Source organism: Mustela erminea, chromosome 5 (assembly GCF_009829155.1).
Source record: "Mustela erminea isolate mMusErm1 chromosome 5, mMusErm1.Pri, whole genome shotgun sequence".
NCBI lineage: Eukaryota > Metazoa > Chordata > Mammalia > Carnivora > Mustelidae > Mustela > Mustela erminea.
In genome coordinates, this window is record NC_045618.1 from 88,216,960 (window position 1) to 88,230,848 (window position 13,889).

Sequence of the window (13,889 nt, forward strand, 5' to 3'; positions counted from 1 at the left end):
TCCTCCCTCTCCCTCTTCCCCTCCAACTCCTCCTCCACCTCCTCCTCCTCCTTCTTCTTCTTTTGCCTCCATATGTTCAGTATTTTTTACAGAAAATAAAACACAACTAACCATCATTTGGTAAAAGGTAAAAAGGAATTTCTTTCGATAAAAGTAGTGTGGAGGCACCTGGGTGGCTCAGTGGGTTAAAGCCTCTGCCTTCAGCTCAGGTCGTGATCTCAGGGTCCTGGGATCGAGCCCCACATCAGGCTCTCTGCTCCTCGGGGAGACTGCTTCCTCCTCTCTCTCTGCCTGCCTCTCTGCCTACTTGTGATCTGTCTGTCATATAAAGAAATAAAATCTTAAAAAAAAAAAGTAATGGGTTAAACACCTTGGGCCTTATGAAATTTCAAATTCCTTCCTGGCACATTTCTCATTAATAATTCAGTGTCCATTGCACACCTTCCTGTGAGGGCCTGACGTAATTTACCTTTGATTGTATAATCAACACACTTCAGAAGCTACTCTTTTCAGGAGCATTTAGTCTTGAGAATTAAAACACACATATGCAAAAGATTGTCCATAGAAAACAGGGCAATAGGGCCTACACTTCTTATTTTTTTCCTTTCAGGTTCTGCATCCATTTCTGCGTGCTGAACTGCCTGGTACAAATAGCTTCAGTGAGGAGTTTAGTTTCTGTCTCAGGTGGCCTCTCCTGAGTGTGAAACTGTACTGATGGGAGGGCAGAGGGGGTGCTCCACTCAGTGGAGAGGAAGGAAGAACTAACAAGAAACTCCAAGACAAAGCTAGAGTTTGAAAGAGGCCCAGCACTAGGCTGCTGTAGGTCAGCCTTTCTGGAAACAGGCAACTTTCAGAGAAAGACTTGATGGGCATTTGAAAAGGGACAGGAGAGCTGGATGAAGTGATCCTTCCCTGGACCAGAGCCAGCGGTCAGCCAAAGGGAGCCTAGGCTAGGGATAGTGGGAAGTCCCAGAAGTGGTTAAAAATCATGGTAATCAAACATTCATTCTTTAACACAGAAACCATTCAATTCCTAAGTGAAGCAGGCGAGCTTTAGGCGTGCCTGCATGGATTTCTGTCTCTTAAAAGTTTAGGAACCTGAACTAGAACGTGGTCACACGTCCAGGGACCTCAGAAAAGGCTGAAATTCTAGTAATCACGGAGAGACCCGAAGGTCTTCCTGCCAGTTTGTGGAGTTGGTGACAGGTGTGGTCACCTGCATGGCGGGTTCCACTTGGGTTTAGAGGAGTTGGCATCCTTGCTCTCCCAGGCCTTTACACTCTCCTCCCCCGGGGCCCGCCAACTCTCCTGGGTACAAAGTACAGCAGGGACGCAGGCGGAGCCTTTCCCAGCGGCGCAGCCATATCTTTCCCCAGTGAACACCTAGATGGATTTCCAATATCGCGCCTGGCACGTTCGGGAGGGAGCCTCGGGCTCCTTGCGTGCTCCCAGCCGCGCGTCCTCCTTTCTGCAGTCTATATTCCTCTGGGAGACGCAGGGGGCTGTGGGCACTACAAGCTTTATTAAGAGATTCGCAATGGTTTACTCGGGCCCCTAAATCACTCCCGCCCGCGAAGAGCTGCCTGCGGTGCTGTAACGCAGAATCTCCTAACGCACGTTTTTTTGTCCTTCCTCCTCTTAACACGGCTCAGGGTCAGTTTCAGCGACTCTAAGAGTATCTGCGTGGGCGCCTGTGCGGGGGTCCGGCCGAAAGAAAGGAGTTGGACTGCGAGAAGAACGTCACCGTGCCACCAGACCGCACAGGCACTTTGCACGGGCCATCTACGCGTCGGTCTGGAGGTAGCGCGCCCTGGGTAAGGGGGGCCGAGAGCTTCCGCGGCGGGTCTGGACCGGCAGGGCTAGCGGGAGCGGGAGGTGGGGGCTCAGGGACCCAGACAATTGGATGAGAGTGGAGTCGGGGGTCTCTCAGGACGGGCCAGCAACTGAGGGAAAGTGAGATGAACTCCAGACATCTGTGCCCGGGGTCTGCTTCACTGGATAGGAGCCGGTTGGGGTGGGACAGAGTCTACACCTTTGGTTCCCACCCATCCTCCAGGAAGGCGGAGAAACTCCCCAGTTCTCCCTGAAGGATGGGTATAGGGTACTGCAGGGGACACCCCCACCCCCCCCCCCACCCCCGAAGCAGCGGCGGGAGTTGATCCGGGCACAGGACTGGGAAAGAAAAAAAAAAAAACTGGGCGAGAGGTGGTAAGCCACCTATATCGCCTTCCTCCCTCTTTCTCTCCCCCACGCCTCCCTTTTCGTAGCTGCTGACGCGCTGGTGGTGTCTATTAATCATTCACCAGCCCAGAGCCGCGCCACTTAATGGCTGTGCGGCGCGGGGCTCCAGCCTCCTGGCCTCCCCTCTCCACGCTTGCTAGTGCCCAGGCGCCCCGGAGCTGCAAGCGGCTGCGCGCAAGCCGCCGCTGGGCAATGCGCCCCTCCGGCGCCGGTCGGAGCCAAGCTCTCCACAGCCGCTGCGTGCCACCCCCAGGTGTCCGGCAGCAGTGAGCTGCGGGCAGGCGGGCGGGGTGCCGAGTGAGGGCGCAAGCGGCGGGGGCGCGAGAAGAGCGCCCCAGCCTCAGTAGCCCCATCGGCCCCCAGCAGCTGAAATGTTCCCCAATGGCACTGCCTCCTCTCCTTCCTCTCCTAGCCCCAGCCCGGGCAGCTGCGGCGAAGGCGGCGGCAGCAGGGGCCCCGGGGCCGGCGCTGCGGACGGCATGGAGGAGCCGGGGCGAAATGCGTCCCAGAACGGGACCTTGAGCGAGGGCCAGGGCAGCGCCATCCTCATCTCTTTCATCTACTCCGTGGTGTGCCTGGTGGGGCTGTGTGGTAACTCCATGGTCATCTACGTGATCCTCCGCTACGCCAAAATGAAGACGGCCACCAACATCTACATCCTGAACCTGGCCATCGCAGATGAGCTGCTCATGCTCAGTGTGCCATTCCTGGTCACCTCCACGTTGCTTCGCCACTGGCCCTTCGGCGCGCTGCTCTGCCGCCTCGTGCTCAGCGTGGACGCAGTCAACATGTTCACCAGCATCTACTGTCTGACTGTGCTTAGCGTGGACCGGTACGTGGCCGTAGTGCACCCCATCAAGGCAGCACGCTACCGCCGGCCCACCGTGGCCAAGGTAGTGAATCTGGGCGTTTGGGTGCTATCGCTGCTTGTCATTCTGCCCATTGTGGTCTTCTCGCGCACAGCGGCCAACAGTGATGGCACGGTGGCCTGCAACATGCTCATGCCTGAGCCCGCTCAGCGCTGGCTCGTGGGCTTCGTGTTGTACACATTTCTCATGGGCTTCCTGCTGCCCGTCGGGGCCATCTGCCTGTGCTACGTGCTCATCATCGCCAAAATGCGCATGGTGGCCCTCAAGGCCGGCTGGCAGCAGCGCAAGCGCTCAGAGCGCAAGATCACCCTAATGGTGATGATGGTGGTGATGGTGTTTGTCATCTGCTGGATGCCTTTCTATGTAGTGCAGTTGGTCAACGTGTTTGCGGAGCAGGACGACGCCACGGTGAGCCAGCTGTCGGTCATCCTGGGCTACGCCAACAGCTGCGCCAATCCCATCCTCTATGGCTTCCTTTCGGACAACTTCAAGCGCTCCTTCCAGCGCATCCTGTGCCTCAGCTGGATGGACAACGCCGCCGAGGAGCCTGTCGACTACTACGCTACGGCCCTCAAAAGCCGCGCTTACAGCGTGGAGGACTTCCAGCCGGAGAACCTCGAGTCCGGAGGCGGTGTCTTCCGTAATGGCACCTGCACGTCTCGGATCACGACTCTCTGAGCCTTGGCCGCGCAAGGACCCTGCGCAAGGCAGGAGGAGGAAAATGAGGAGGAAGGGAGGCCGGGTGCTAGAGGTGAAAGTATCCCAGGCGTCTGGGTGCGGTGGGGCAAAGTGGGGCTAAGACACTGTGTGCGAGTGGGGCGGAGCGACCCGGGAAAGTCGCGCGACCAAGGTGGAATTGGGCACTTTGCTTATAAATTGGGAAGGCTTGCTGGCCCCTTTCTCCTCGTCTGCTACTTTCGCTCCCTCCTCCACTGCGCTTGCACTTCTGCGCCCCGCTATGCGCCCCACTCTGTAACTTCGATCTTTCCTTCCGCCCCGTCCTGCAGGTGCAGATCATGAACTCATAAACGTCGTCAACTCAGCCTGACCCTCCGCCCGGCCAGCCGTCATTTTTGTTTGAGCTGAGCCGCAGTTACCGCCACGGGTTTCCCACGGGGTGAGTCCCCGACTCGCCCTCAGCCCCTCCCTGCCGCGCCCCTCCGCTCGCCAGATTCTGCCTGGTGCCCCTAGCGGAGTCTGGAGAATCGCCGCTCTCTGGGCTCAGTTCTGTTTGAAGGAGGACTCGGGAATGAACTAGGCAGTTGGTCTTTTCTCCTACTCTCGGGTGAAGTCGTGCCCTCCCAAGAACCCTTTCACCGCTCGCACTCCACCCGGGGCGGAGCCAGGTGCTTAGTAAAATCGGTCCCGCGCTTCGAACCCCAGGCATTCTGCAGTCCCCATCCAAACCCCGCTCCGGAGCAAAAAGGAACGGACAACAAGCGACCCAGGAGTTTTCAGCAGATTCCAGGGTTTGGCGGGGAAAGGGTTGTAATAGAAACCACCCCTTTTTCGGGCTCCCAACCAGCGCTTTTGATTTCAAAGACCAAACGCTGGGCACTCCCGGGACGACGGCGGTCTGTGTTGCCCCCCTAAGGCAGGGCGCACTTTCCCCGGGGCCGCCTGGGAGTCTGCCGCTGCGCGAGGATTGCTCCCTCCCCTAAGCCGCAGGCGGCGCAGCTGTGAGAGCAACAGCAGACTTGGTTTCCTGCTCCGGCTTATCTCGGAGACCAGGCGCCGCGGCCGGGACCTCCGTGGCGCCTTTTGAGCCTTGGCCAATCCCGAGCGCGCTGCTGCCGCCCGCAGGCTAAATAGTGCGGCCTGCCTGGCCCCTGAAGGTTGCTGCCTTTCAAGCGGTGCCTAATAAGTTATTTTCTTGTTTAACATATTTATTTATTTATTTATTTGTGATGTTTGGAAAGGTGTCTCTGCTTTGCTTTTCTCTACTTGCCTAGCCCAGGCCCTTTCCTTCAGGACACTGGGGATGGGGATCGAGGTGACAGTGGGGGGAGGCTTTCTCCCCAAAGACCCCTCAAAACCTGTCCTCTTTGTTGGGCCCCCCCCCTTTTTTTATCCTTCTATTTTTGCTTGTATTCAGTGAAAATTGGAGATTCTCTTATACTTTTTCTTATGTAGTCTCTTGTTTGTCTTAATAGTAAATACATAAATACATAAATGATAACGTGGGTCAGCCACCTCCCTCCCGTGCAGAGTGGAATGTCCTGAATTCCTTTCAACATCACCTTATGTATGCTTTTATTTTTATATATATATATTTGTACCCATGCCATCTATTTATCTTGCTCGGTCGTCATGAGTCCGTGAAACAATGCGAGGCTGGCTGGAGCACTTTCAGATATGGGCGTTCCAGGGACACTCAAGCCTGGAGCTGAGAAATCTGATGCAGACCAATTGTAATCAGTGCCTAGAACGTCCCTGTTTATGTCCCTGCTTCTTCTAGGTTCCGGCATAGACGATTCTGATAGACAATCTAGTTAACATTGTCACTTCTTTCAAACACATTGAAAGTAGAGTCATTTGTGTCTGTGTTTAACCTTACCAATTACATTGGAAGCCTGAGCAGGGCAAGGACCAATAATTTTACTTCTTTGTATTTCCTGTATTGCTTTAGTATGCTGGCATGTACATAGTAGGCACTAAATACATGTTTGTTGGTTGATTGTTTAAGTAAGCCAGAGTGTCTTACAACCCTGGGGAGATACTGTCTGGGGCTGTCAGGTTCTCTCATTGACATGATACACAATGGTTGAAATCATGGAAAAAGATGTTTTGTGTAATATTTGCTTCAAGAACATTGTGCTTTCCTGAAAGCAGTAACCAAGAGTTAAAATGTCTCTAACATTTTGTTTAAACTAAGGAACAAATATATGCTTTGGTTATACATCATAAAGTTTAGATCTGTCCCTTGATAATAATATATATTATTACTCCTTTGGAAAATAGATTTTTAATGGTTAAGAACAATGAAATTCACAAATCTTAAACACTATCCTCTTGAGAGGATACAAATCTAGTGCTCTTAACCTGTTACCATTGTAATATGAACTAAATAAACAAATATATTATGTTGTTGCAAGTTGTCTGACTTTGCCATTTGAATTTTACTGTTTCAAGGGATTAGTTAAAAACACATACATGTGGGCTTAGTTGCTTTGTGTTCCACTTAGATTTTAAGAAGAACGGTTCCAGATTACCTTTGGAAATTTTACCACAATTGGGATTATACTTAAAGTTGTTTTTTAAAAAAGAAAAGTCTATTCGTTCAGAGAAAGAGGAAAAACAACTTTGAGTCAATATGACTGGGAAGCAGTGTACCGGCCTAGCTAGAGGATATCCTAACTAGAGAATACCTAACTAGAGGATATTTCAATCTCCCAAAGACTAAATTACTGTCTACCCTTATTTATGATCTCAGACCTTTGTTTTGGGAACTAAGTAATTGCTGACTTACTTAGGGAGAGAAAAAAACAGGAGAGGGAGGGAAAGGGAAGAGAGAGAGAGAGAGAGAGAGAGATTGATTTCCTAAAAGTGTTCCAGAGGAAATAGGCAAAAGAAATAGAAAAATCAGATTTCAACATAAGAGAGTCATGTTTTACGCTTGGTTCTGTGATAGTCACTTCCATCTCTAGAAGAATTTAAGAAGGTAATAGAGGATTTTTTTTTTTAACCAGACTTTATTTTTCAGAGCAGTTTTCTTTGCACAGCAAAATAAGTAGAAAGCAACATTTTCCAAGCAGGCAATAGCAGTAATTCTAGAATCAGAGTGGTGGGTAGGGGGGGTTTCAAAAAATTTCAAATGCCCTGTAACTCTAGACTTAATAGTTCTAAACATTATCTCAATATAACTAAGGATAGCTGGACTTTTGTCCTTTTAAATGGTTTTTAAAAGCTATAGCAAGATGGTAAATTGAACTCGGAACATTACTCCAAGCCCCTTCCAACTGGCTAGCTGGGAGAAAAAAAATAAATAAATATCCAAATGTCTAATTGAGTTGATGATTTAAATAGCTGTTTTAAGAAAAAAATTCAAAATTTCATTTGAATAAGTTTAGACAGTCTCCCAGCTGGCCTCCTCCTCCTCCTCTCTAGTCAGCCTTAAAATGGCTTTCCAATGAAGACTGGGAAGAAGCTTTATGCATTCTAGTGGAGAAGATGCTGGTGGTAGGGGGAGGGTCCTTGGTAAAGGGGCTCTCTCTGCCCTTTGCTCCCTGGAAATGATTGATTTCTATAGTTGGTTGAAATCTGCAGCTTCTGGAGTCTATGATCCAGCCTCTCACCTTGCTGAGGGCCATACTCCGCTTCTGTGGGCTGCGGCCCTTTCGGTCTTCCATTGGCCTGGGGGGTTACCCCAGCCTCTGCCAAGGAGTGATCTCATCCTGCCACAGGCAGCCCCATGGTGAGCCTCTTGGCTCATGACTAGGGTGATCTAGGGTGGCTCTGGGAAGGTGACCCTCAAGCTCTCTTCTGTATTTTCCTGAGACTCTGCCTCAGGGCTTTTCCATCTCTCCTTACCTAATTTCACTTCTTCTAACCATTCCCTTCACTTCCCACCCCCTTTCCACAAGAGGAAAAACACAGGAGTCCTTTTGTCTTAGCCCTTGATGTGGAGAGGAACTCTCACACAATATCCTCAGGCCATCCTCTCACACAATGTCCCCCACAAAAGGATTATGTTGAAAATCTCTGATGCTTCATCTAATTTAACCCTGACCATTATACAAAATGCTGTATGCATGATTTTGGCCTGAGAAGAAAGGCAAAGTGTTCTCCTGGAAAATTTTATGGAAGATACATTAAAAACAAACAAACAAACAAACAAAAACACCTGATATATTTCCAACTTATTTTAAATAAATATTAGAGATATCATATTTCTATCAGTCTTCCAAAGAACACCTTGGTAGTGGGGTTGCTTTGTAAATCTTGCTCTTCACCTTCTTTGTTCCAACGTACCACAGCAGAGAGGTTAGGCACTCAACTGAAATGATAGATGTTCATATAATTAGTACAGTGTGTTCTTAAGAAAATAAAGTATTGCAAAGTCTATGCCGTTATCTGGTTACACACCATTACATCTTTGAGGTAAGGAGAACCTCTTTCCCACATTCCGATGGAAACGTTCCTTTTCATTCAGCACATTTCAGTTCGCCGGCTTTAAGAGAAGGCAGAGGGGTTCAACATTGTTACATGGTTTCCCTGGAGGAAGGCAGGTACAGAGATAATGTTGTAAGTGATCATTTACTATTTTGTTAAAGATCTAGAGACAGGTTATTATAGCGAGTGTATTCATGAAAGGATTTGTATTAGGGATGAACAGATATAGTCCAGGTTCTGATTTCAGCTCTAAAGGAAAGGACTGTGTCTCTACAATGATGACAAAGTTGAGGAGGCCTGTGAAGAGAAGTAACCAGTGCAAACTAAAATATCAAAATACCTGCTTGTCAAACTGTTGGGTAGCGACATCTAAAAAGGAGCCTTTATTTAAAATAGATGTCCTTTGGTAAAATGTTCACTTTGATAATGATCTGAATTATTTTCAAAACTTATGTTAAACTCAATCTTACTAGTCAATATTTGGAAATATTACACTCCTTCAAGACTAAGACTACAGGCATGGTCTCAAAATTCTTTGGAATAATAGTGAGCTTAAGATTCTTAATAAAAAAAAAAAAAGATTTCTTTAAACCAGTGTGATTCAAATCCGCAGTTTTGAGTGGATAAGAAGTTTAAAAAAAAGGAATGAGAGGTGCGGAATGCTGTTTAACTAACATATTAACCCCGTGTGGGTTCAACTCCGCACCCCTACTCATTGCCCACAGGCCCAGACCAGCTACGGGCGAAGACCTCAGGAGTACTCGCAGCTTTAAAAAACTACAGAAAGATTTACGATGGAGCAGAGTCCACTTGGAGGAGGATGGTTTGTGGAGACACTAGAGTATCAAAAGACAGCAGTCCATTTACATTTAAAAAGGGAGAGGAAAAAAATCCAAGACATGATAGGCAACCAGGAAAATATTTTACAATGACATATGTGGTTTACATGACTATTCTGGGACTGGCTGTGTCTTTGTCTCTATAACCCTTGAACAATTCATTAATCTAGCTAATATTATTAGCAGTGGCAAAATGTCTATTCCAAGTAAATAATTAAATTAAATATTCTCCTTCATGTCCAATGAGCCACTGTAATAAGCAAATCAAGCAGATGTCTCTATGCTTTTTTCAAAAAGACTCCCAAGTCTCCCTATACACACATAAACTCTCTGTGGGGTCTGAACCTAAAACAGACACACACACACCTCAGACAAAAAGGAATTTCTTAGGTAATAACTGGTGAAATAGAACTTCAAAACTTTGTCCGACCCCCTAGCCTTTTACGTTCCCATTCCCTAACCCTTCCATCCTCACCTCAGAAGCCTTTTCTCCTGAATTTTCCCACTTCTCCCAGTAGAGCTCTTCTCAGAAAAGGATTTCCTCTGATTTGTAGTTTATATCCCTGACAAGGCTTCAAGTGTTATCTTCCAGAAGCAAGGCTTTTTAATAAGGATATAGTATCAGATCATCAGACAGCCGTATCCTGGAAGGCACACTTTTGCCCAAGGGAAATACTTCTTAACAAGTGGTCCATGAACCCTGCATCAAATCACCCAAGAACTTAAAAAAAAAAAAAAAATGCATATTGTCTTTGCTCCGCTCTAAAGTTTTTGATTCATTAGGTCTGGGGTGAGTCTCAGTGTTTCTAAAGTACACTTAAGTTTGAGAACTATGGTTTCAGGATGAAGAGCATGGAGACTGGCCTCAGTAGATGTAGCTGTACTTTATTAATTGTGTGATACTGAGCGAGTTAATCTTCCTGATATGTGTTATGCTCACTTATAAGATCAGATAATAATACCTCCTTTTGAAGGTTGTGATGAGACAGTGCATGGTCAAGGGCCCAATCCATTAGGACTCTTTAAGTTGTGAATGAACGAAAACTTACTAGCTCACATAACTGAAAGTTCTGGAAGTAGAAAGATCTAGCTTCAGGGTGTGCTTTATCCATAACTCAGTAAGACATTTTTTTTGTTTTGTTTTCTTTTCTCATCTCTGACTTTTGCCATGTTGACTCCATTGCCAGATAGGCCATTCCTTTGTGATTACAAGACAGCTGCAGAGAATGAAACATGATATTTTTCCAGGCTCCAATTTCAAAGGAAAGAGTAAAAATGATTCTCTCCAATTGGACTGTTTGAGATAGTTTATCGGTTGTGAGACACCACTCCGTGTCTCTCACTGTCCATCTCCTCCATCTATGTTGCTGAGTCTGCCCAAGAATAAAGGCCCTGACCACACTTCTCCTGGATTCTTTCTCAAGGTGGTGTTTGTAGCAAGAATGGTGAGCAATCAGATAAAGTCTCTTTCAAGAACACGGAAGTCTTGATTATTGCTTGCTCTGAAGTGGCGGTTTCCCCACCATCATTGTTCCTCAGCTGTGACACAAGCCCACTGGCACACGGTGTCCAGATGGGCTCATATGGTTTCAGCTCCATGAGAATCAGAAACAAAAGGAACTCATGCAAATCATGATGCTTACTGGCTGCACCACGAGTAATAAACTCTTGTCTCTGACCCAGAAATTCTGCGTCTTCTGCTGTCATCCATGAAACAATAGATTGTGAAGCAATAGACTATCTTATTAGCTTGTAAGTTAAGTAAAATGGAATTTGGGACCCTGACAGGATCTACCACTGAAGCCATTAGCAAGGTCTGAGGAGTGTTTTTGGCTAGATCTGGGCTATATACTTAACGCTTGGAGCTGAGAGGGTCAACTCCACCCAGAAATGGGAGGGTTAGGAGGGTGGATCCCAAAAGAAAGAATGAGATGCAATTACCCTCAGTAGATGAGGAAAGGTATATTACACGGCAAAAATAAAATTAAAAACCACCCAGCACAGATCTGGGAACCAAACAGATTGATATAGATACCTCAATAAATGACAGATTATATTATTATTATTAATCATTGTTGGTATATCTTTAAGAGAAAGAGAATTAAAGTGATTCATGTTTTAAAATGCTTCTGCTTCTAGTCATATATTTAAGTGGATGGTATTAGAGTAACTTTAAATATGCAAAACTTTGCTTCATTTCTTCAAATGTAAGCACATATGAAACTGGCACAAGATATATTTTCATTCATATATTTTTTCTACGATAAAGAATATAGTCACTTATTTGGGAAATTCAAAACATCTCACAGATATAACTGATAGTTTCCAAATGACTTCAGCATCAGACTCCACATCTTTAAAATGAGAATTAGATTAATAACAATATAGTACATTCCTATAAGGCAAATGACACCATTTATGCATATTTTAAAATCAGGTGACACAGACATTTTACTATGATACACAGCTTACAGTTAAACATATTGAAAACAGCTTTGAGATTAGAAACCTAAATGAATAAAGCATGAAGTGATACACGGAGATTTGGTTGAGCCAGCTCTGAAATTATATCTTATTATCAGCACTTGGGGGAAAAGTTTGCTATAAATACAGTTTTAGGTAACAGAAGCAAACCCACCACAACCAGGATAGGTGCCAATGATTAGTAAAATAAAATCCAAATGAATTTCCTTCTGTTTTAGTGTGGCTCACAAATATATTTGTGCCACATATTTAGGGCCCAAGATACCATTGTGAAGATAACCAAGTCCCATGAATTAGAATGACAGCTGCATCTCCCCTCAGATTTCACAGCAGTTATATAAAACTGTCAGTAACCAGAGTTTAAAAGATAGCAGCAGGGCAGGCAGGGGAAGGAAAGAGAAGTAACATTTATTCAGTACCTACTTTGTAAGTGACACATTTGCTAGGTGCTTTATATGCCACCTCGTTTGGTCTTCCCCAAGATTCCTGTGAACTAGAAATCTTTATTTCTCCTACAGGCAAGGGGCGGGAGTGAGGGGGAGAGAAAGGGGAGTGGGGAGAGGGAGAGAGAAGAGAGAATTGCCCAGCATGTTGAAGCAGGTAGTTAGAAGAACCGGGACTAAAAATCAAGCCTAATGACTCCAAGAACCATGATCTTTCTATCATACCAGTTGAAGTCCTTTTAACTGCCACACAGAGTCCATTCCATCAACTACATAGAAATGGGAAAAGTCTGACTGTTACCTGCAGTTTTACAAATCACAGTGACCAAAGCCAAAATGTCAAAATGTACCACTCTACTAATGAGTAGAGGTCTTACCTCAGGGAGAATAATCAAATAAATTATTGGCAAATACTAAAGGAGCTATACTATTTTCCACAGAGTCAATCTGATTGCCTACAAAAAACACCAGTTTCACCTCCAAGCCAAGTGTATCCATGTCAAGAACATCATTGTGTACATACGAGGCCTCCCATACATGCTCTTCCTCTAAAGAGAGAGACATGGTAACAGAGTGATCCAGTAGGTGGGGTCAGGAATCTGAATGCATGGTTAAGAATCCTGGCTTTGGAGGCACCTGGGTGGCTCAGTGGGTTAAGCCTCTGCCTTCAGTTCAGGTCATGATCTCAGGGTCTTGGAATCGGGCCCCACATCAGGCTCTCTGCATGGCGGGGAGCCTGCTTCTCCCTCTCTCTCTGCCTGCCTCTTTGCCCACTTGTGACCTCTGTCTGTCAAATAAATAAAATCTTAAAAAAAAAAAAAAACTTAAAAAAAAAAAAAAAAGAATCCTGGCTTTAGAAACCACTGGCTATGTCACTATGGGCCTGGGCCACTTATCCACTTATGTCTTGCACTCTTTGTTTCGTTTTTGTTTGTTTTTTTGTTTGTTTGTTTGTTTTTAGAAAGAGTGTGTGAGGTAGAGGGCGAGGGTCACAGGGTGAAGGAGAGAGAATCTTAAGCAGGCTCCCTGCTGAACTGACATGGGGCTTGATCTTATGACCTAAGACCATGACCTGGGCTGAAAGCAAAAGGGGTTGGCTTTACCAACTGAGCCACACAGGCACCCTTATGCCTCATATTTAACTGAAAAATGACAGGAAGAATAATTTCCATGTTAGCAAAGTGACATGTAAGTCCTTTTAGCATATTTTACACACTTTAATAATCCTTTTTGTTAACATAACTATCAGAGATAGTGAAAGTTTAAGAACACTGAAAAGCAGAGTTTCTTTTTCACTTATGAAGATATAGTAAATATGTCCCAATTATTAGGAATTAAATGATTAAGAAATATTAAAATAATATTAGTTACTACAACTTTAATGGCCATTAGAATAGGACAAAACTCTGAAGTTTAAAAAGGCAAAATTCTGAATGAGTAACATTAGTTCAATTCCATAAACTACTGTAAATAGCTTTTAGGGCATTAGAGAGAAGTTGAGTTCCTTTTACCTCTCTACTTCAACTAGTAAGGTGTTATGCTATAATAATAGTGTAAAGTAACTGAAACACATTAACCTAATTTTTTAAAATCTGGTATTCTTTTCAATTAATTGGCCGTATCATTTATCAGGATAGCAATTAAATAGAATCCACTGAATTATTCAAGTGAATAAAGTCTAGTTAAGAAATGATGAGCAAATTAAAAAAACCTTCCCAAATATTGAAAGCTGATATTATAAAATTATAAACAAATTATTTTCTTATAAATTCTTTTTATAAATTATCTCATTGAATCTACGAGCAACAGGAGTAGCGTGTAAAACAAAGAGGTAAATATGTAAAGCACAACTTCAAACAGCTGTGGACACTTAAAATCTGAGGTCTGCCAAGTATTTCTTT

The 13,889-nt window shown here is 45.4% G+C and overlaps 1 protein-coding gene across 3 annotated transcripts; it reads left to right on the forward strand.

The window, feature by feature from the left end:
* The first annotated feature begins 1,325 nt into the window (after nucleotides 1-1,325).
* SSTR1 (somatostatin receptor 1) lies at nucleotides 1,326-6,198 on the forward strand. 3 transcript variants are annotated; one of them, XM_032344084.1, is made up of 2 exons: nucleotides 1,326-1,814; nucleotides 2,654-6,198. In XM_032344084.1, exon 2 carries the CDS (start codon nucleotides 2,721-2,723, stop codon nucleotides 3,786-3,788), a length of 1,068 nt encoding a protein of 355 aa, XP_032199975.1. In that variant the 5' UTR covers nucleotides 1,326-1,814; nucleotides 2,654-2,720; the 3' UTR covers nucleotides 3,789-6,198. The 3 variants fall into 3 exon arrangements, with proteins under 3 accessions (XP_032199975.1, XP_032199976.1, XP_032199974.1); XM_032344085.1 differs by having other exon boundaries at nucleotides 1,326-1,800; XM_032344083.1 differs by lacking the exon at nucleotides 1,326-1,814 and having other exon boundaries at nucleotides 2,304-3,861; nucleotides 4,118-6,198.
* Nucleotides 6,199-13,889: the final 7,691 nt, after the last annotated feature.